This window comes from Pseudopodoces humilis, chromosome 8, assembly GCF_049639895.1.
Source record: "Pseudopodoces humilis isolate 2021_Gansu_Grassland_sample_001 chromosome 8, ASM4963989v1, whole genome shotgun sequence".
NCBI lineage: Eukaryota > Metazoa > Chordata > Aves > Passeriformes > Paridae > Pseudopodoces > Pseudopodoces humilis.
In genome coordinates, this window is record NC_142207.1 from 12,307,517 (window position 1) to 12,329,937 (window position 22,421).

The window sequence follows — 22,421 nt, forward strand, 5'->3', positions numbered from 1 at the left end:
GCAACAGTTAAGAGAAAGGCAGATAAGAGGAAGGAAAATTATCTGAGTGCTGATTTGTGGAGGCTCTTCTCTGCTTGGAAGTACCCCTGCACCAGCAATACCAAGCATTTTTTTTGCATGCATTGGTGAGCACTCTGGACAATGTTGTAATGGCCTGCCCTAAGTCTCTGATTTGTAACTGAGTGTATATTTAGCTGTAAAGGTTTTGTGAGGGTAGCAGGTCAGGTGGACTACAGCCCTTCTGCAGACCAAGCTTCTTACTGTACTCAGCAGATACTACTTGCCCTGACATTGCTGTGGTCTTAGAGATTGAATCTCTGTTCAGCTTTGGATGGCACAAATGCAGAAAAATCTTGTTATAAGCTACCTCTGCCTGTCACTGTCATATGTATGTGATCTGGTATTGCTGACCCAGTGAAGACAGGCTCCTTGAGTGAGCAGGGCACTGCAAAGCAAACAAAAAAGATGATTCTCAAAGCACAAGAAATAGCAAGATTCAGAGTATGGGCAAATAATGATCATAAACCCCCCTTCTGTTTAAGAAAATTCACACCCATAAATAGACAAGTGATGAATTTACCTGCATAAATGTCTTTCTGCTTTTCAGGAAGATATTACCAGATGAAGACTGCAATAAATCTTGTGGCAGAATTGAATGTTTTACAGAGAGGTCATTTCTTAATTGAAATTGTCCAGAAAGAAGAATGGCTATGAGTTAAGGTATAATTGCAGGGCCGCATGCCTTTTGTATGAATAAAGAAGCTGGTCACAGCTTTTCTGTCAAAATGATTACTGACTTGAAAATTATTGGTGAAGTTGGCATTTGTTGTGGAGTGTGTCTCCTCATACAGAAGTATTCTTCATTTGTGTTGCTAGAAGCCTAAACCAGTGCAAGGTCTCAGACACTTATTTCCCTTATGATGTCTAACTGAATCACATCTGATTTGTATTTTGTCTTGCTTTTTGAAAAGTCAATATTTTTTCTGCATTTTCTCTCCATTGCTCTTGCCTGCCCACTGCTTATGAAGGGAGAAGCTCAGAAATAAAGCAGCTACAGAACAGAGTACCTCTCAATGGACAATGTGCTTTAGCAGTGACTGAGGGCTCCTTTGAAACCAACAATAAAAGCATCTTTTCTGTCGAGGAGTACAAGGCTCACAGGGGCAAGAGACTTTAATGACACCATTATCTTTCAGGCAATTAGGACTCGCTGGCACCATCCAGCACTGGTACAGGCACTGTTTTGATTGCACTGCAATGGCTTAGTGAAATGTAGACTGCTGAGACTTAGCAACACCATAAATCGCTTTTAATCTCAAACCACTGTGGATCAAAACGTACTAACACAGGCATAATCAGAATTCACAGGCATATTTTCTCTTTTAAAAACATATGCCTGGGAACAGAGGGCTCCCCTCCTCCCATCAGCTCCCCACACACACAGGCTGTGTGATGCTGATCCTCACGCTTCTCTCCTGACACACTCGCCGCAGAGACGGGTCTGAGCCTGCCAGCTGTGGGCATGTTTGTTGTCCGTTGTGGATTATATTTTAATGACATACCCTAAGCCTCTTAAACTTGAACAAATGTGCATTTAACTGTCTGTGCATTTGTGCCAGTTTATAAGGTAGAGGGTCAGCCAGCTTATCCCCCAGCTTCTCTGTGAGGGCACTGTCCAAGAATTTTAATGGAGCTTTCAAAAGCCTCCCGTTATGCAAGGTGCCTTAATGGAGAGTCCTCCTGGGTCTGAAAGTTCCCTCTTGTTGCTGGACACAATGAAAGGCAAGCCATAATCTCTGTGGAGAGTGCCCAGATTTTTTCCTGTCGCAGTGTGTAGCTGGGATGCAAAGCACAGCTTGCTTCGCTCCCCTGCCACAACCAGGGGGATTCATTTCATTAGTTTGGAAAGCTATTTTAGAGAGGAGGGAGGTTATGTAGGTCATCAATTCATCCCTGCTGCCTTGAAAAAAGAATTCATTATGAAATTTCACTTTAATTAATGCAATGCACCAGCTTGTAATAATATTTCATCGGGACATCTGGTAAAAGCACATTAGCTACAGTTTAATGTTAAGACATAATTGAACAGAGCTCCTGTTGGAGCTTGGCTTTTGCAATATGTTTTACTTCTGCTTCTCCTGCAAGCTGCCAAATAAAGGAATTCTGGGATTCCCTCATCAGAAGGTGATGGACCCTGACCCAAAGCCTTTTTGACATAACAGAAAAGCTCCAGTTAACATTCACCCACTCTGAAGTGAATCCCTGAGGAAGAGACACAGCATCAATCCTGTATTTACATACCAGGTACTACTGGTACTTCCACTAATCTATAATCCCAAATATAAAGTAGCAGCCTTGGTGTTTTGTTCCAGTTCTGTTTGAAAGGCTGTGATCAAATGGTCTTTATAAACCATTTTCTACTGGTTTTTACATTCTCTACAGTTTTCTACTGGCTTAACTTAGAACCTTTTCCTGTTCTAATTATATATCTGCATAATTGTTTGTTTTAATACTTATTTGATTATCTGCTCAAATTAGTGTCAGTGCAGCAGCTTTCCAAATGCCGTATTAAATATTCACATTCAAATGGAATTTCTTTCTGCCCTTTGTTTTGTAGTGATCTGGACTATAAATGTGAACTCTCAAAAGATTTTTGTTATTTAGTAAGTACTAGGTCATGATTATTTAAATCTAACTAATAAGCTAAGGAGTCTTTGGAAGATTAATATATTTAGAAAAAGTTTGTGAACTGTTTGAAATCTGTTTGATTTGAGGCTGCTGTCTCCACTTCTCCTTTTCTTTTTTTGGGTAAGTGTTTGAATAGCCAATAACAGTAATAAAAAACATCTGCCACCAGCGCAAATGCACATTGTAGTTCCCTTTTACACTCTTCCCCCTTCAGCATTTTTTTAACCATTGCTTCTGGGACAGTTTTACTCCCAGCTCTCACTGCGAAGTGACACAAAGACTGAGATGTTAGAGAAGCTTTGTCTGCTGTTTAGTTGCTCTTTGGGTTATTTTCTGCACCAATAGGCAAGAGAGCGGGGCAGGACTGGTGTGGAAAAGCACAGTGTACCCTTGCTGTAAATCCCAGTGCATTCCCAGCAGTCCTGCTGCCAGCACCTGCACTGCACACACATGAAGGCATCCTGGGCTGTATTGACTTCCCTGCTCATGCCAGATGCCACCCACCCCATGTGTGTGTGTGTTTGCTGCTGGACATTTTTACAAGTGGCAGGTGACTGACAGAGACCGGGCTGGGACAAGGCCAGTCCACATGGCAGGTAAGGTCATCTCTCATCACAGATGCTCTCCTGGGGTTTAATCTATGTATAAACCACCTAATTCTGGTACCACCTGAAAACACAGACAAATTGTTCCTGCCTCAGCTGGTCAATGCAGATAATTCATTTCTTGTAAATAGGCAAATTGCCCCAAAGAGATGCTAAGACCCTGCTGATGATAGAGGCATTCAGAAGACACAAGCCCAGGCCCACACAATCAAATCGAGGCATTTTCCTCTCTCCAGGAAGCAGCAGCAGCTCTGCCCCACTTTACAGGGTCTGTGGTAAAAAGCTGTTGCAGACAATAGACAGCTGGGCAGTAACAAAATGTTGTGCTGTGGCTAGACTGACTTTCCAGTGATTTTTCAGTGCTTACAAGTCCCAAACTGGTCACAGTAAGAGGAAATCCAACTTAGACTGTTGGTAGACTTGACTAAGTCTGCAGTTCGGCATTAGCTGGCAATAAAACATAAGAAAATAGGCAGTAGTCTGGAGCATTGGTCAAGCTGGTGCCAACTCTTGTCTCAAGAAGCAGAGGCAGTTTTTTCCACACAGTCATCAGTACCATTATTTACATGGCTGGGTCTGGTGGCCCTCTGGATGCTGGGAGGAACAGTCACTGGCATTAGATAGTGCCATTTCTTTGCTATTGTCTTAGGACAAAATTGCCAAAGGACCTGTAATTTTAAAATTAAGCACTAGCCTCCAACCCATGGAAACACAAACCAGCAACTTCTCTATCACATCTCTATGATGTGATAAGATGAATCGTAAATTAAGAAGGAGATAGATTGCTTAGGGGGAAAAATCAATTGAAAATACTGAGAAAATGCCCCTTATGGAAGCAGCCTATATCTAGTAGGTATTTACAGATTTTATCAGGAGCTGAAGCTCTCGAGATAGCTGCCCTTAGACCTCTTCTTTTTGCATTTAATATTTATCTTCAGCTACGTCTATGTTAATTATAGTTTCACAGCTTAAAGCAAACTGGTCACAAGTCCCAGAAGCATTTGATGGTTGGGCATCTCACCAGCTCCCGTTCTTTGTCTACATTTCAGATGTCTGTGCTCGTTTCTTCAGCCTATGGAACAGGATCTGCCACTTCTAAGTGTCCTGAATCCTGACTGAGGTTGGATTGTTTCTTGAATACTTTAAGATCCTGAAGTGAAAAATCATTAGTCCTCTACTTCTTTCATTAGTTCTAGTTCTCTATTCTCTATTCTTTTATGGTAGCAGGTGTCACATGAATTTTCCCAGAACAATTTTTATGTGCTAAAGTAAAACCAGCAAAAACCTAGCAGAGGGCCACCTTTGCCTTTAAGTGTTTTATGTTGATGGTGTGACTGCTTTGCTTTCCCCATCCCCTGCTGACCCTCCCCTTCCTGACAAAGCACCTTCTGCCAAAGGCTGCCCAGACACCCCCATCACCACACTAACCCTGCTGCCCAAAGGGTGCTGGGGGAGACAAAGAGACTTCACCAAGCCAAGTAAAGAAAACCCATGGGAATGAAACTTTGTGACCAGCTCTGGGAGATTCAATGCCAGAAACCAGCCCAAGCTCTTATGAAAGTTTGGAGACTGGGATGAGACAAGGCAAGGCAGGAAGCTCCCAGGGGAGGGTGAGTAGCACCCTGTCCCCAGCTCACATCATTGTGCTTTGTTCAACCTCAACAATTGTGTGAGCAAAGCCAGGAGCATCAGCCTTAACTTCGAATTTCCTGCTTTCTGTCGGCTCCATCCCAGGGACTGTTGTTTGAAGCTCTTATTATGGAGCTTGTAGAAAAGAACTCCCTGCTTTATGGGGACATGGGCAATTGAGTTGCAAAGAGGCATGCCCAGTATCTGTCTGGGTCTGGGCTGGTTGGGCTTGACTACTGTAGTGAGAGGAGCTGCTGTCACAGAAGCCACATGATAACCACCTCTGTGTGTGGCAGCCCAAGGAGCAGCTTGTGACTTGTTCAGCTGGGCTGACTTCTCAGCAGAGATTGTCTTAATCACGAGCTGTATAATGTCTCTTGCCCAGATTTGCAGAGGATTTGGCTTTATAGAACAAGGTCCTGATTCACAAAGTTCCTTCCTTTGCCTCCTGCTCTCTTATTGACCAAATCCAGGATATTGCCTGAGTCCCTCTCTTTGGCTCCTGGATCTGACCACATGCCCAGTCTGAGCTCTCAGACAATGTTGCACATGTCCTGGTCTGCATGACAGAGACCTGGGAGAAGGGATGGAAACCAGAAGAGTAGTAATGCTTGTGGTAAGTCACAGACTGCTGTGTTTGGCTTGGGCATGATGTTGCTGGTCCCCCAGGATATGGCAAAGAGATCCCTAAATTCAAAATAATTAAAAGAGCTGTCCAGAACTGCCAGGATTAGGGGATTTTGGCTGTCACTACTCAGCACTGCTGAACATCCCCCTCCTGTCATTAGCAGTAACTGCTGCACTCACCCACCTGGCAGGTCTCATCTGCCGGGTGTGAGCCTTCCTTCCCTGGCCCTTCCCTTTGGCACAGCACTGACACAGTGCCTGCATGTTTCTCCTGCCTTGGGAAATCTTGACCTGCCTGACCTGCTGGCCACCCTTGAGTGACTTCTTGGAGCTGGAGAGAATTAGCAGTGATTTGCCACAGTGGTAGGAAACCCCTTCAGACCAGAGCCCTCCTCTGTGCCATAACTCCTTGTGCCTCCCCATCATGGGATCCAGCGCATGCAGTCATTTCTTTCCCAGTTCTCTTCTGCTGCAAGCAAGTCCTGTGTCATCCCAGAAACCATCTATGAGATCATCTATGAAATATTTATTTCCCTTGCATGCAAGAGAAAAGGAAGCAAAAGGCCTGCATAATATTGATGGAATCCTTGATAGCTAAACATTGAATTATTTACGCCCAAATTGTGCAACTGATGCTCATGAGATCCTAGGATGCAAAATTCAATTAATACAGTTCACAAAATTAGTTACTTCTACTTCAGACTTTATCTAGTTGCATCAGTGAGTCGCTAAAACACAGGTGACATCACTTTGCAGGAGAAGAACTAGGGTATCCACAGACACTTGAAATATCCACTCACTTTTCTCAGAGCGCTGCTGTGAAATAGAAAAGGGTTCTCAAAGCACCTACTGGCAGCCCCAAGGTACACACCTGGAGCCATTTCAGCTGCTCAGGTGAATCCTTGACTGATGGGTGCTGCTCCAAAAGGGCCCAGATTTCCCATAGGTCTCGTGTTATGGCTGAAACTCACAGGTAAATGCCCTGGGTACCCCCAGGCATCTTCAGATGGCATTAAATACGTAAATGAAAGACACTCAGTTTAGCCTGTGTGACCGCTGAAGATCTCCCAGCACAGGGAGCAGTGACCAAGAACAGCAACACTTTCCCGTGCCCCAGCATCCTTCCTCTCCTTTTCACTGTCATGTTTGCTGTGAGTGCAGTCCTTAATAAATGCACTAAAGCTCCTCCTTCCTTCCCAGCCTACAGCAGATTGAATAGGTTTGCCAGTGAACCCAGCCCACAGAAAGCAATTTTGAGACACAGAGCTCTTCTGTCCATTCCAAGGTACACAGGTTGATGTGGCAGTTGTCACAGGGCCTTGGCTATTTCCCTAATGCCAAACTTCTCTCAAGCCCTCTCTCTCCCTCATTGATAAATATCTGAACTCTGACATCTTAAATAGACCATAAGTTGCACCTCTTAAACTATCTTCTGTATTCCTCATATATTCTGCTCTTAGCAGAGCTTTGAGGGGGATCACGTCCTTCCCAAGCACTTCAGCAGAATTTAGGGACCATCCCTTGAAATCACTGGAGCTGAATAAGGCTCTGGGCAATCCATTTTGGCCTGAGGATGGTAACAAGCTAAAAAAAAAACCTGAACCAGCATTACAATTCTGTCCTCTCTATGCCCAAAAATGCTCATTTCCTCTCCAGACGAGACACACCATGTATGTCTAAACCCTCAGCCTGTCCTAATTTGCAAATTCTAGTACAGCTGTAGGTTAAAAGAGCCAGCCACAATTAATTATTGCAGATTAAGGAACTGAGCAACATACTGCAATGGCCTCTTGTTAAACTGAAACATCTGATTCAAACCAAGCAATTTCAGCCCTTTGCTTCTCTTGTTCACCATCTTGTTTTGCTGCTGAGCACCATTATCTGAACATGGTTTATTTAAATGTACCCAGGCTATTAAAGAGCAGCTTTGCCACTGACAGCACTAGTCTTGGCTGAGGCAGCCAAGAAAGTAGGTTTGTAGGTGGCCACAATGTACAGGCCTCCTCAGATGTGGGGTGGTGTTGTTTGGTTTTGCTGCTATCAGGTTTTTGTGCTATTTAGTTAGCAGGCAGAGAGGGACAATTAAACCCTGCTCATGCCAAAGAAATGTGTATTTATTTCAACCAGGTACTGCTCCTTTTTCTCCTTCCCCCCCCACCTTTGAGAGACATGAGGTCGACAGACAAACAGGTGATTTGGCTTGTACAGCACATGTCATGCACCTCAGAAGTTGGTAAGAAAACAAAGCCAATGGCTGCCTTATAGGCAGGACCAGAGAGAGGAAACAGCAACATGATTTACCTGAAGGCAGCGTACAGCTGCTATGGGATCCAGGTCAGGGAGGTGATGACACCTTTGCAAAGCCAAAACTTAGGTGGCTTAGTAATTGTTGTTTGTTGTTCTACAAATATTATTCAGTCTCTAAAATAGAAAAAGGAGGTTACTTGGCTATTAAATACCAGTAAATCTGTAATAGTTTACTCCTCTTTTTATTTTGTTTGAAACTGTGTATTGAAAGCAAGGTCAGCTCTATGGCCAACTCTACCTTGCCAATTTCTGTTTAACAGAAGAGGAACCAGAAGAGAAGGCAATGCTGATTTACCCAGGGGCTGAAGATGATGTTAGTCACTTGCACCATCCACTCTTTGGAAATGAGCCCCATGTGTGCTCTTACAGGATCCTTCTCCAGACTGCCCCTGACCACAACAAAAATATCCCTATCTACTGGATGCTCCATAGAAAAAGATAAGCCACCCACAGCCCAGTAGTTGCTCTCTGCAGTGTGTCACCAACTGGAGTCTCCCTGCCCAGGTCTGTAGGTGCTGTGCAGGGCAGGGAAGGTGCTTTCCATTTCCCAACAGCCCTGAATATGGCAGGGTGGGTTAGGTGGCAGAAGGCTTTGCATATCTTGCTATTTTCAGCACCCTAGGGTTGTCAAAGATGCAATCCTTGCTGGAAAACACTCTTTGCTATAAACAAGCTGATGAACATAGAAGACAACAGCCTTACTTTACCCATTGGCCACTATTCCATATTCTGTTGTTAATCTGCTCCTTTCCCCTCCTCCTCCCCTCCATTATGCTGCAATAGCTGCTAGTTGCTAAAGGAACTGAAGGAACAATTAAGAAGCTTTAGAAAAAGCAGATAATTTCTCACATGCGGTGCTGAGTACGCAGCAGATGTGACTCAAGAGACATGCTGTTTTCAGGCAAGCATTCCCAAGGGTTTAGATAAAAATAATGATGAGGTGTTTCAGCAGAAATCTAGTTATTTTTAAGTGGAAGGGCTCTAGGGGGTATTAAAAGAGCTCCCTGAAAATGCCATCATCTTGTGTGTGGGATCCCCTAGCATTAGGAGTGTATAATTAAAACTATTAAGCCAGTAGTCAGGCTAGACAGATTCTGGTAGGGAAGTGGTTACAAGGGTGATGGTCAAAGCAGGTGGTTGCAAAGATCACACAATTTCTGATTCCCTAGAGGTTTTCAAAACAGAACAAATGAAATGCCTACAGGGAGATCTTCCTCCAGAAGGCAGAGGCAAGTCTCAAGGACCAGAATTTGAAATGGATGGCTTCAGCTGCTGCAGCTCTGTTCAGCCAGCACTGGGAGAAATGCTGTGATGGTTGGGAGCCGCATCTCAGCTGACACAGCATGTTGCTACTTCACTGAAGTGTGCAGCCCACATCCAACCAAAGAGTCCATGAGAGACACTTCTTTCCAATATCCCCCTGCTTAATCCATTCCCAGCATCTGTTCCCACACCACAGGAGACTGAGGCAGCAGAGCCAGCATTACCCTAAGCAGCTTGCAGAGCCAGTCACAGGCTTTTGCCAGCCTCTGACTATGATGAAGACTGGACAAATGAACATGTTTCCATTAGCCTCATTCACCTGAAAAATAATCAGCAGCCAACTCACTTCTAAAAAGAGGCCTGGCAAAGGGTCAAGAAATGAAATGTAGCGGCAAATAGACAAGTATGGACAACTAAGTTTGTGATGATCCATCATCTTGGATGGATCTTCAATATCCAATACCAGGATTTTCTGTGCACAGACACATAAATCTCAGGCATTCATACTCTGCCAATATTTATGTCTTGCCCACAAAGCATATTTGAATAGGATTCAAGCTGACGAAAAGCAAGTTGCTACTTTTAAACAGGTTTGGTGACCATGTGAATGGAGCCAATGGATTCAATCCAGCAGATGACATTCCATTAAAGACAAATTTGCCACTGCAGTTCTTACTGCCAGGAAAGGTGTGAAAGAACACGTGGCCCCTCCAGGATGTGCACAGCCATATTTCTGGTGCTACAGCCAGCAGTTTGAATGCTTGCAGGTTTTTTGTCTTGTCTTTTCATAAGGCATATTTAGTCCTTGCTGTTTTCAGGGAGACATTTTAGATACAGTCAGCTTATGAAGAGACACATCTCACTTGAATAATTTTAAAAACACCTCTTCCTTTCAAGTCACCAACTTGGCGAAGGAGGGAGAAGAAGAAACATTGAGCCAAAGTCCATAAACAGATTTTTTTTCCTGCGTGTGTGAGATGAGCCTGGGAAAAGCAAAACAATTAATCTACCCACGAGTGGCTTTGCAGGGAAAGGTTAAGGAATAATAGAGAGTGATTTAAATTGCACCACTTTACATGCATTTATGAGGGAGAAATTCAACACCCAAATAACAAATTCAGTTCAGATTTTACTTCCTTTCTCCCTTCCCCTCCACCCTCCTCCCCCAAAAATGACATACCCTTCCATCTGTAAATTACTTTAATTTAAATACTTCCAGGTTAACAAAATGTCTTAAAGTTTGACATGTCCGAAGTTACAAAACAGAAACAAAACTTCTTGACAAAGGGTAAGGAAAAAAAAAATAATCCAAGCCCAAACCTCCTTTCCTAAGCTGGAGTTTATGGTCTGTGAGCTGGCGACCCTCCAGAGTCTGACACAATGTCTGGAGCACCCAGAGCAGCTGGAACTAATTTTCTTACTCCAAATCTATGCACTTTCATATGAAGTTGTGTTTTGGCACTGCCGCCCAAGAGAGAGTTCAGTGCAAAAAATCTAAGCCTGGCCGTTGTTTCTTTGCAACCCAACACTCGCTGAGCAAACAACACAAAGGAAGAAGAGGACAAAAAAAAAACTAAGAGAAAGAAAAACCCTTTCCCTTCCCCCACACATACACAGACAACTGTACCAAACAGGGGGGCTATTCAAGGCTGTTCAGAAATGGGTCACAAAGAGAAATGTTTGCAGATAAAACCAACACTTTTTTTTTAACTTCTTCCTTGTTTGGTTTTTTTTTAATAAACATCATGGAGGCCCCTGGAAGGTGCTGGGGATGTTTGAGAGTTGAGGTCCTGCCGATCCCTTCCGCCTCCCACTGGCACAGCTCCCACGCTGGCCCTGATGTGCAGCCCCTCTCCGGGGGGGTCCAGACCCTCTGAGCCGCCTCCTCCAAGTCTGAGCTGCCGTGGGGAGCCCGAGGGGCCACGGGGCCATGTGGGCATCAGCATCCAGCTGCGGCTCCTCGCCTGGGCTGGCGGTGGATCAAGAGGGGAGGAGGGAGGCAGCCAAGGCACTCCCAGGGTGTCCTGTCACAAAATCACGCACTGGAGTTTATGGGAGCCCGTGGCTCTGTCCCCTCGCCATTTGGTCTTTTTCTTCTTCTTCTGGCTTTTCTCTGGGATCTGTTGCCTGTTTTGGGAGACAGAGAAGAAAGCAGGCAGGTGAGACATAAGGCTGGGTTGGATCCAGAGCCCTGGGCAGCCTGCAGAGCAGCATCTTGGCGTGCATGTGTGTATTTGCATACATATCTCCATATACCCTTCCAGCACTGCATGGCTTTTCATGCCACACAGCTGAGAACTGCCTGCACTTTTCAGGAAGGAGGAAAGAAGCCATTAAGGCTAATGGCAGGGATCTATGTCCTGCCAGGGCATTATGCCTCCAGGGTGAACTGCTGCCTCCTCCCCTGCCACCAGGGCTGCTCTGGGAAACAGGGATGCTCTAAGCTATGCAACGTCATCCATTACACTGCTGCTGACAGAGTAGGGAAGAGGATGAGAGAGATACAGAGAGCACAGAGAAATATGCTCTTCTGCCTTTCAGCTGGCATTGCCCTTAGCCAGCTACACTGATGCAGACTTGGTGATGGAGGGGGGATAAAAAATAATAAACCAAAACCAGAGTTTGCTGCCAATGGGGCTCTGGCTTCCTCTGAAGTCGTGAAGAGCACCTGAGCACAGAATGAGCTGACCCCAGAAAGATGTCCCTGGCTGTGTAAAGTCAGAGCCACCAGGAACACACAGCTGAGAGCCTTCCTGCACTGTGCCATGGAGCTGTGAGCAGCCTCTAAAGCATTCTGTTCAAGGTTTCTCCCTGTCCAGTAAGATGAGGCATTGCCCAAATGCCTGTTTGCAACTGCACCCAACTGCAGCAGCTACTCTGCCAGCCCAGCAGTGCAAACCCAGCAGAAGGCTCTGTAGCTCTAACACCAACAGGCAGCCTGCAGATGTAGATTTTAGTGCAAGATAAAGCATACAAACACCAGCAGCTTCCGTAGATTCAAACCTGAGTCTGAACAGTTCAAAAGCAGCCTGTTTGTCATGTAATTTGCCAGGCATTAAACCAAGTGTCCATACCAAGTAATTCAGACCAGGATGAGACATCACTGGGGTGTAAGTCACTATGGCTTTAGCTGATGTTTCTCTTACAGCCTCAGTTTCCAAATTCTTGCAACCATCTGAAAAACTCAGCTTTGACTAGTAAGACTTTTTATCAGTGAATATGAAGGCTGGAGGCATGAAAACCATACCTTAAAGCTCAAAACTGGAAAGATGAAATTCAGAAAATACTTTAAATCTGGATAAAGACTAAGTAACCACAAGCTGTTCACACACTCTTCTGGATCTGTTTTAGAGATGCAGAAATCATACCCTGGGCCTGCTCAAGGCTTCTGCTGTGACAGCTCCTGTGTGTGCACTGCTGCAGCATAAAAGGGGCATCAGGAAATTTAAAACACCTATCAGGTGGACTCAATCACCCCACTCCTTTCTGGATTACCTCCAGACAACAGTTTCTTGCATGAAGCTAAATACACTGGGAGTCAGCCAAGTGCAAGGAGCCCAAACCCTGAAGGAGCATCCTCACCCTGAGAGCTCACAAGGGCTCTGAGGAAGCCCTTCATTTGCAAAGCACTCCATCAATGACAGTCGCCAGGGAGCTGAAATTCACATTTAATTTGAAAAAGCTCACTTGAAAGCTAGAAAAACAGTACTTGGTGGGTGATGCTACCCTTGCCTGTGGACAGTTTGTAACATCCAAAAACCAAGCTAAGCTGCTTTGTGGCCAATGACCAGCCAGATCACACAGCAGGGAGATGCTCTCCCTGCTCTCTGACTTAACCTGAATTCCAGCTCTTGCGAACAGTTTTGGTGCCTTTGACATCACAGAGGGTTTCACCTGGCTGGCAAGGACTTTCACAGTAGCTAGTCAGGAAACTGAGGTGTACCACTTATCTTTGGGCTTATGGAGTGCATTTTCATGGCTTGAAATTAGTAATGCCTCATTACAATATCCGCCTCCTTTCAGCCTGCCTGGAATTGTGTTATGTAGAGAAAGCAAACAAAGCCTTTCCATCTTATTTTGGCTGTTTTCCTTCCCTGCAGAGCAGAATAGATGGTGGTAAGAGCTTGCTGCAGCACAAAAGTAGTATCTAGCCAGCTAATACTGGGTTACAGAACAGTTGGGAAAGAGCCTGGGATGCTTCCAACTCAGCTCTCCAAAGACTTTCTGCCCTCTGCTTTTGAGACATGTGGGAAGAGTGGGCAGTACCATCTGCTTTTGATGGAGGCTGGCTTGAGGCTGTGCTAGGATATTCACAAGTACAGATATGCTGTGAATAAATGCCTTGTGGTTTAATTGCTGGGCGAGGCACTTCGACTGCACGACAGGGAGGAGCATGATTCCAGCTCAGCCCCCTCCCAAAACATGAAAAATGAGGGCCCAGAAAATCTGGCAGACAACTAGTGCCAGAAAAACAAATCTCAGAGAGAACTGAGGTTATCAGCCGAGATGCTGGGATGTGTGTGCAGCTCTTTTCCTGCAGGGGAGCCGGGGTTTGGGAAGACAGTCCCTCCCTGCTGGCAGCAGAGCAGGGCTTTGCCCGGAGACTGTGCATGCCAGAAGGAGCAAAGGCAGCTCATGCCAAAACTGGGAACAAACCTCTGCAGTCTGAGGAAACCTGGGGCTTAGCCATTAGGTCATGCAGTTTCTCATACAAAATGGCTTAATTTTTCCATTTATTTAGCAGAAAATGTTAGAAGTCACTTACAACATTAGAATTTTGTAGAATTTTTTGCCAGTCCATTTTAACTTCTGGCAAGGCAAGACCCTGAGAAGACAAAACTATGAAAACCCAAATTACTGGTCCAGAGCTTTCAATGCCAGCCTTTTAGAGCTGATCATTATAATACACTTTTTGTTCATTGAATAAAAAATTTTCATTATGGCCACAGCTACTTCTTACTGTGCCTGGTACTGACATCCTGCCCAGGTAACTAAGTGCTAGTAACATACCTAAGCAGATATAGGACAATAAAGTTAATAAGCACCAGAAATATCCCACCCCCAAGAAAACCTGGCTCCCCAGCAGCTGGCTCCTGACTCTCTGGGCCATGACTCCTGCACATCCATGGGCAGTAAGGAAGGGAGGAGTTTGCAGCTTACCTTATTACCCTCACGAGATCATGGAAGGCCTTGTCCACATTCAGAGGTGGGTCCTTGGCACTCGTTTCTATATAAGGAATCTGGAGGAGAGAAGTGTATCATGAAAAAGATCAGTAACAGCCTACTTGTTGGGATAATACCAGTTTCAAAATGAAAAGCCTAAAGGCTGGAAAAATGGGCTGCTAATACCAAGGAAATTCAGGTAAATAAAATGTTGCCATGACACCACTATCAACACCCTCACCCTCGCAGCAAGGTCAGGGAGCGCTTACAAAAGGTCTGGAATAAGCACCAGGCTAAAACAGCTGCTATCAGAGCTCTGGGTTTGGGGGAGAATAATCCCAGACTTCATGTCGTCAGATGTTCTCTCCCCCTGAGCTGTGCCCACAGACATGAAAATAGCCGAAGGTTGTTGAAAGACCAGCACTTGCCAAAAATTCTTGCTTGCCACATTTTATTGGGACTACTGCATGAATATTTCATGACTACAATTCCCCTTCAGTGTAAAATGATCTTCCCCTTCAAAGTCTGACAGCCAGATGGGGCCTCCTAGAGTGCTTGTCCAGCACACTGGCAGATTTATAAAACTGCCTCTGATAAGGTATTTTCATGCATGGCCTTTTCCAAGGCGTGTGTATACAGATGGATACAACATGCTGTGCTGCAGTTTAGGTGTCCTGGCTCTGACAGAAACCAGATTCCTAGGGGTGGGGGGAGTGAACCTGCCCTGCCAAACTCCCATCGTGGATTGCTCAGAAACCACCACACAGCTCGTCCTTTAGGCACAGCAAGCTGCAAAGAGGTTCAGGCTTGTTTGCCTTTAACATTTCCATTCAGTTCCACCTCCTAAGGGAGTTGTTGTCTCCCTCTGGGTATTCAGGGCTGCTGGCATTTAGAGGTGATTAGTGGAGCAGCATGTGATCTACACCCATCTAAGACAAATTTCTCAGGCTAAGCTAACAGCATGAATAATGCAGAGCTAAGATGGTGGGCCAGATTTATATAGGCTTAACAACCCTGTTAACTTCATTATCTTTAACGAGCTCAGGCACCTGGATATACCTCCTGATGCCTAACTCTGCCTTTTCACTCCAGGAGAGCACACTTTCCTCCCTCATCCTGAACGCTTCAGACACGCTGTACCTAAGTCTTTCCACAGCTCTGGTAGAGCCTGGTGCACAGCAGAGGTTCTGGCTTCAGTGATGAACTGACCCTACTGAAAGGAGACTGCATAGCTGCTACTTTGTAGTAGTCAAAACTGTATTTAAAAATGTTTAATTGTAAGCTTTAATTCAGCTCCTAATGAGCACAGATTTAAGTTCTGAACACCTGTCATAGGACTTTCAATAACTACATAATCCTGCAAACTTACGTTATGTTTTGTTGCCATTTCTCTCCCCTGTTCTCTTGTAATTTTCCGTAAGTGCATTAGATCAACTTTGTTTGCCACCAAAATCATTGGAAAAGACTCCCTGGAAAAAAATCAAAAACATCTTCCAATTATTAGCAGACTACAACAAAAATTATGAGCATAAATTTCACTTTTTGATGCTGACATCAAACATTTTCAGCTACAAACATACCATGTGTGTGTAAAGAAATATAAAGAAAACCCCCAGGCTCTGCTATACATATGTTGATATTGTAAAAATTCACTTGACAAGTTGCATGCATGCACACATTCATTGCTATTTGTAGGAACCTCAGAACTTACTGTCACCATTCTTGCTATGCCTGATGATAACTAAGCCTGAAGATCCAACTAGGTGAAGAAAGATCTAGAGAATTAGCCAGAAAACCAACTGAGACAAAGACAGATCTTGGACAGGAGACTGGGACTCTTTTGTAGCAGTTAAGGCATCTCAGTAACTGCATATCTTGGCAAGATACTGAGGGATGATGGAAGAATTGGAGTAATTTCATTCCTGGTCATCCACTGAAAGTAACTGTGGGGGAAAGAAAGATGGACTCTGGGAGATGGTGCTTAGAGAGGCATCAAATGGTGGAGAAAATGAGTGGAAGCAAAAAGATACCCATCAGCTGTTACCACAAGACAAACTGAGCTTGGCAGTGGTAGCTGGAAGGAGGCTGGAGGGAGTCAAAGAGATTTGCCAAGCTTCCAGTGCTATTACCTACCATCTCCTGTTTCTAATCCCAGAAAAAAATACCAAACCCATCTCTTCTCTGTAATAATACTCCGTATTTCCTTAGCTACCAGGCATGTAAGTGCCTGTCTCCAGCCACCACCTGCAAAGATCCATCTATCCACCACAACTCCTGTGCAAGGCTCTCCCCCTGCAGAAAGCTCCACTGCTCCAGCGATAAACAGAACCAAAGCTGGGAGCCATGGGAGATGTTGGCAGTGGCATTCTCTCCTCTGGCTTCATGAAACAGAGCAATCAGCTGCTGCAGGGCCTCTTAGCCACTGCTGGGAGGGAGGATGTCCCTTCTGATCACTGTCAGTTACTGCAGTATTGTTGTCTTATATTTAACTTTAAACCCTCCTAAGTGATCCCAGTGTTCCCTGCTGTAACAGAGCTAATTTTACTGGGGTGAGGAGCAGCTGGCCATACTCATTCCCGGGGTAACTCTGGATTTTTAAACATAGTTTCTGGGTCATTTTTCATCGAGATGATAAGAGCTCCATATTCCCTCTGGCATCTTGCCCCATTGCTCTGGCTGGAAAAATACTGTACTGCACTCTGCATTTTGAATGAGTCTTAGAGTTATTCATTTTGATAATGTGACGGTGATTTAATGTTAATACCTGAGCATTGATATATCTTGACTCTGATCCTTCTGGAGCAAAATATTTGCTTGTCTGGATTATTTGATTGCTTTTTGGCTTGCAGCACATTGATTAGAAAGGGATTACTTTTGGATGGTATCTCATTTGTCTTGTTTACATCAGGCATAAAACTCTATGGGGACTTTGTTCCCTATTGTAAGCTGTACAACTGCTAGTAGGACAAAGCTGCTACAGTTGGAAATTTTAATATAATGAAAGTTGCAGAAAGAAATGGGAGGAAGGCTTTGAATAGCCCTGCTAACACAGCAGCCTGCAATTCTTTTAGATTTTAAAGCAGCCAAAACTGCCTGCCAGACTGAAAAGCAGGGTGATGCTCTGCTCCCAGCTACCTGTGGGTTTTGCAGGAGGGTTTTTTTACTCACACTGCTCCCACTGCTGCAATTTGCTGACCAAGCTCAGGTTCTGGATGAAGCATTAATACACTCCTCACGCTCGGAGTGGCGCTGAGCGAGGAAACACAAACAACCTCACCAGCCTGTTTCACTTCCTGCCTCTCACACTGCTGCAGCATTTGCACGGCGTATGGAGGGTAAAAGTTTCAGTCCAGAACAAACAGCGAACACTGCATCTTATTTTCACCAAGTTAAATTAGATAAAATCAGCATCAGATTGGGGCAGGTTACAGGAAATTCTGTCCCGTCTCCTTCAGCTTTTAGAAACAGATTTACTTTGCCCCAAGCTAAGCCAGCATTGCTTAGACTGCTGTGATCTGAGAGGCTGAGTGACTGACATTCTTCTTCGTTTAAATTAAATCAAAGGGTGGTTTTTCCTTCACTTTTCACCCTTGTGGGCTACACTTTGGATGCTTTACTGGAAGAGCTGTCAGCTGTGAACCTCACATGATATGAGTCCACCCTTCCTGTGGGGAAGTTATTCAGAGCTGTGAAAGGAAGCCAGCAACAAGGCCCAAACCCTCTGGTGACTTTTCTTGATGACTTCCATAATTAAAAGCCATTATGAGCGGAAAAACTAAGTGGTTCAAATCTGCAGACATATAAGGGTTTAATTCACACCCCACCCAGTGAGGATGGATCCATTGCTTCTTGAACCAGGATGGGAAGAGGGAGTAACCTTGGAGATAAACCAGCAGCTTCCCCTCACTCTGCCAGAACATGTTTATTTACCATGATTAAACTCCCAGTGCTATCTTCTCCCCTGCACATGCAAGGAGGAGAGAGGTGACCTCTCTTGCTGTCTCTTCAGGCACAGACAGATGTTTTATTCTGTGCAATTGTTTGCTGCAGAGCACAGTGCATTAACTACATTACATCCCTGGTAAGAAATACAGTTCCTTCCAGCATGAGTTTTTTCCCCTTCAAGACACTTGTCCACACCCCTAAATAATGCAGGGCCTTCGAAGGTGTGTTTGGCACAAGCCAGGGAAAGGAAGATGGTGCCAGCACACACAGAATAATCAGGGCTGAATGCTTGCTGACTCCCTGCTGGTGCCTGCACTGTGCACAGAGCATCCATCCTTCCCCCTCTTCAGAGCTGAGCTGGTTACCTTCAAAGGTGTCTGATCTCTTTCTCACACTGCTCTGCCAGGCCATTCTGGCAGAAGTTTCTCCCTTCCAAGTGCATTTTCACTCCATTGTAGCACTACTGACCCTTTCCACATTGAAAGTACTTAATGCTTATCAGAAGAAGTAAACCACTTATTCACCACACTGAGGTCCACAAATCCCACACAAGGATTCATCTCAGGACACCCAGAAGGCAGAAGTTAGGGTGAGATGTACAATCAGGATGGTTGGCAGCCTGGTGGGTCAGGCAGTGTCCAGCCCCGTGGCACCCACCTGTCCTTGACTCGGAGGATCAGCTGGTGGAACCGGTCCACGTGCTCGAAGCTGGCCTTGTCCGTCACCGAGTAGACAATAAGGAAACCATCTCCAGTCCTCATGTACTGCTCCCTCATTGCACTGAACTCCTCTTGGCCTGCAGTATCCAGAACTAGGACAGAAGAGACAAAGGTTTTTAGTTCTTGTGAGGGACCTGTAGTTGCTGGCAACACTGTGTGTCCATTCTGCCTCTGCAGGGCTTGCTCAAAGACTGTAAGATCTGATGAAATCAAATTGGATGGACAAGGGGTTTCTGTCCCAGACCTCACTCATCCCCATGTGCCTAAGTTGGGAGCAGATGGAGGGGAAGGTGACTGTGTGGATTTCATTTTCCATTACCAAATACTGATCACTGATTTTGGAGAGTTGCTCCTCTGCCAAGATATGGCTCAAAGTATTTCACGGCCCTCCCAACTTTTCCCTCTCCCAGCAAAGAAAACCCAAGACTGGAAGATTAGCTAAAAGCCAGTTTAAATGTCAGGGATAATCTACAAAATGCAGGGTGAATTGGAGCTGGGAGACAACCCAAAGTAACAGCTACAATAATTTTCCTTTTCTCAACACCTGGATATTATTTCTAGACAATTTTGTCCCTTCAGAGTGAGTCTTGGGGAACTCCCCTTAAATATTTAGTCCCACATGGTGTGCTGATACTAAGGAGCTAACTAAAGCAGATGGAAAAGCTTTAAGTGCCTTGCATATCCATATACAGTGATCACATTTCTGTAAATCCATGTTCAAATCCCCTAAAACACCTCAGTTGTGACAGCCACCCAGATGCTGTTCCCCACTACATTAAACCTAATGGAATCATAACTTGTTGGTTCTCCACAGATCTGTCTTGCAGGGCATCCCACCACCTGTGGAACAAGCTACCCCAGCCTTCTGGGCAAACACCACATCCTGATACACATATCAGTGCTAGTTCCTGAACCCCAGCTTTGTGCACAGCCAGGATTTTGAGTGGCAGGAGGAGGGTGCAAGAGGAGTTCATCAGTTTAGGCTATGCCAGTACCAACATGGGGTGTACTTGAAGTGCATCAGCTGCTCAGAAGCACTAGTCCTAATGCATCGTTGCACTCCAGAGGCAAACATGGGACCTTAATGATGACTGGGAACATTTTCACATTCCAGTCCACTGGGCTGGGTGGGAAAACTGTTTTGCCTCTGCTGTACATCCATGGTGTAAACATCTGCTGCCCACAAGAGATGGGGAAAGCCCAGGGCAGCTGTGGCTGGAGACAGTGGAGATAGTGGCAGGAGCATACTGCTGACAGAGTAGCAGGGCTCGATACAGGTTTGTCTAGTCTGAACGAGCCCACAGACCCAGCAAGGTGTTCCCTGTAGGGGTAAGTGCTCAGGCTGCCCCAGTTTCCAGATGGGACCATGATAAAGACCACTTTGCTGCATCAGCACAGGTGGACACGCTGCATGTCACAGCGTACCCCACGAGCCAGCCACACCTCCACTGCACCTCTGGAGGAGAGACAACTACACTGGACAACTTGGAGACCTTCCTTAGTGATGGCAGGCCCTTTAAAGCCTTCGATCTCATTTGTTCTCCTGCCTTAACTGCTGTTGAATGTCTGTTTTCATGAGTTCTTAAGGTAAAAAAGAGCTTCTAGGCTTTTGCAAAGATCCTAAGATTTAGGTTTATTTGCCAAGATTGTTGGAAAGTCACCTGAGTCTCTTCATAGCCTCTTATCCTGCTCCTCCCCTCTAAATCTAGGAAGCAAGGGTTTCAGCTCAAAGGCATTAAGGCTATTCTTAAGGACTGTTCCAAAAAAACCAAAGAAAGAAAAAGGAAATAAAAAAACCCAAAGAGACTGCATGTGCTGGTAAATTTCTATGCCCTGGGCAGAATTGCTACCATGGAACAAGGCCAGGACTCTAGAGCTGGGACAGAAGAGGAAATTAATCTCTCCTACCTGCCCAACCTATACGGAGAGGCTGGGCTGCCCTCATCTGACTCCTGCAGCAGCTAGACACAGCGTCAGGGCAGGGCTGAGAGCTGACAACCAGCACACAAACCCAACCTGTGGTGGAGTGGGAGAGCTCCCTGCTGAGAGCTGAGGCCTCCTGCCCTCCCTCCCCCTGAGACAGGGCAGGTGCCCCAGCACAAGCTGTGGGCAGGAAGGTGGAGATGGATGTGCTGTATCCTGCATGGTAATTTGCTTAGGGACTTCCCCTTGCTCTGGCACATTTGCAAACTTCCCATGAAACACGTAAGAAGCATCCAGCTCTGCCTTTGCACCCATCAGGCCATCCCCACCTGCTGCCCCTCCAAAGCTCTGCATCCCCTGGGAGAGGGGCAAGCCCTGGTGGGCTGTGGGGATACTCCACTGCATGGGCCTCTCCATCCTTGCCTGGATCTTGGCCATCACACTAAACACAGGCAGAGCTGCTGTGTCAGCAGCTGCTATTTAAAGGGAATTCACTTGCAGCATTGATAAAAAGGTGAGCAAGTCCAGACAGCATTTAAAATTGCACTTTGAAAGTGCATATAAAAGACGCACAGCAGTGAAGGTTAATCTCAGATGGGTTATTCATACCAAGTTAAGCATTGTGTAGATGGCCAGAGAAAGTCCTTGTCTTAATTTTAAAGATGCTCTACATCAAGGCAAACCCCCAGCCTAACACTTCTGTGCTTTGTGAGTTGTCCACAATAGAGGAGAGTGATCGAGATCTTCTGTAGGCAGGACAGGACCACATCCTAAAAGAATCATCACCAAAAAAGGGCCAGATGTGACTTTGCTTGTGGTGTTACCTTGCAGCATAAAAGCTTCAAGAAGACTCCTACCTACAGAAATGGGAAAGTGGCAAGGAGAAACCTTGGGAAGGGGTAAATCACAATGTGACTGGCTTCCCAAAGGGATGAGGAGATTTAGCCAGCATTCACCTTCTTTTAAAACTCCTGTTTCTACAGACAGGATGCCAGAAGACAGAAATAACCAGGAGTAGAGAACTGTGAGCTGGTACACTTTAAACCACCTATTGCCCCACCAGCAGCACATAAATGCCAGCATGGACCAAAGCACAGCGAGTTTCTCCTACCTCATTCTTCCAATAACTGAAATTGGAGTCATAGGTTGCCAGTGCATTGTTAGGGACTTCCAACAGAAAACCTGGTGAAGTTCTCACAAATTTGACCTAAGAAGCAATGAGGAACAATTGGGAAAGCATTTGGGTAAGCTGAAGGAGAGAGAAGCTGAGGAGGATGTCTGATGTAGGAACAAACATCCAAAGAGGGCAAAGCCATTTACAGCTATCATGAGACCAGCTGGAGACTAAACTAAGAGCAATTAGGCTGTGAGAGCCCAGCAGGGAGGTCTCCTGCTTTGCAGGTAAGAGGTTGCTGAGTGAAGAGATGCCCTTTTCCACTTTCCAGTGGATGTGACCCCCAGCTGCTGTGATGAACTCCTTGCTAATTGAACCCTGCCCCTTTAGAGCTCTCCACACCATTTTCCTGGGAATCCTGATGGGTTATGCAAGAGT

General features: G+C 45.4%; 1 protein-coding gene across 3 annotated transcripts in view; it reads right to left on the reverse strand.

Moving 5' to 3' along the window:
* Positions 1-10,301: 10,301 nt before the first annotated feature.
* The window catches only part of MRAS (muscle RAS oncogene homolog), a 38,495-nt gene continuing 26,375 nt past the window's right edge, over positions 10,302-22,421 (reverse strand). For all 3 annotated transcript variants that reach the window (XM_005519670.3, XM_088058846.1, XM_088058847.1), the window contains 4 exons: positions 18,885-19,038; positions 15,652-15,751; positions 14,280-14,359; positions 10,302-11,246 (listed from right to left, as the gene is read on the reverse strand). In XM_005519670.3, coding sequence (XP_005519727.1) covers positions 11,147-11,246; positions 14,280-14,359; positions 15,652-15,751; positions 18,885-19,038 — 434 coding nt within the window. In that variant the 3' untranslated portion in view covers positions 10,302-11,146. The remainder of the gene's footprint in view (positions 11,247-14,279; positions 14,360-15,651; positions 15,752-18,884; positions 19,039-22,421) is intronic.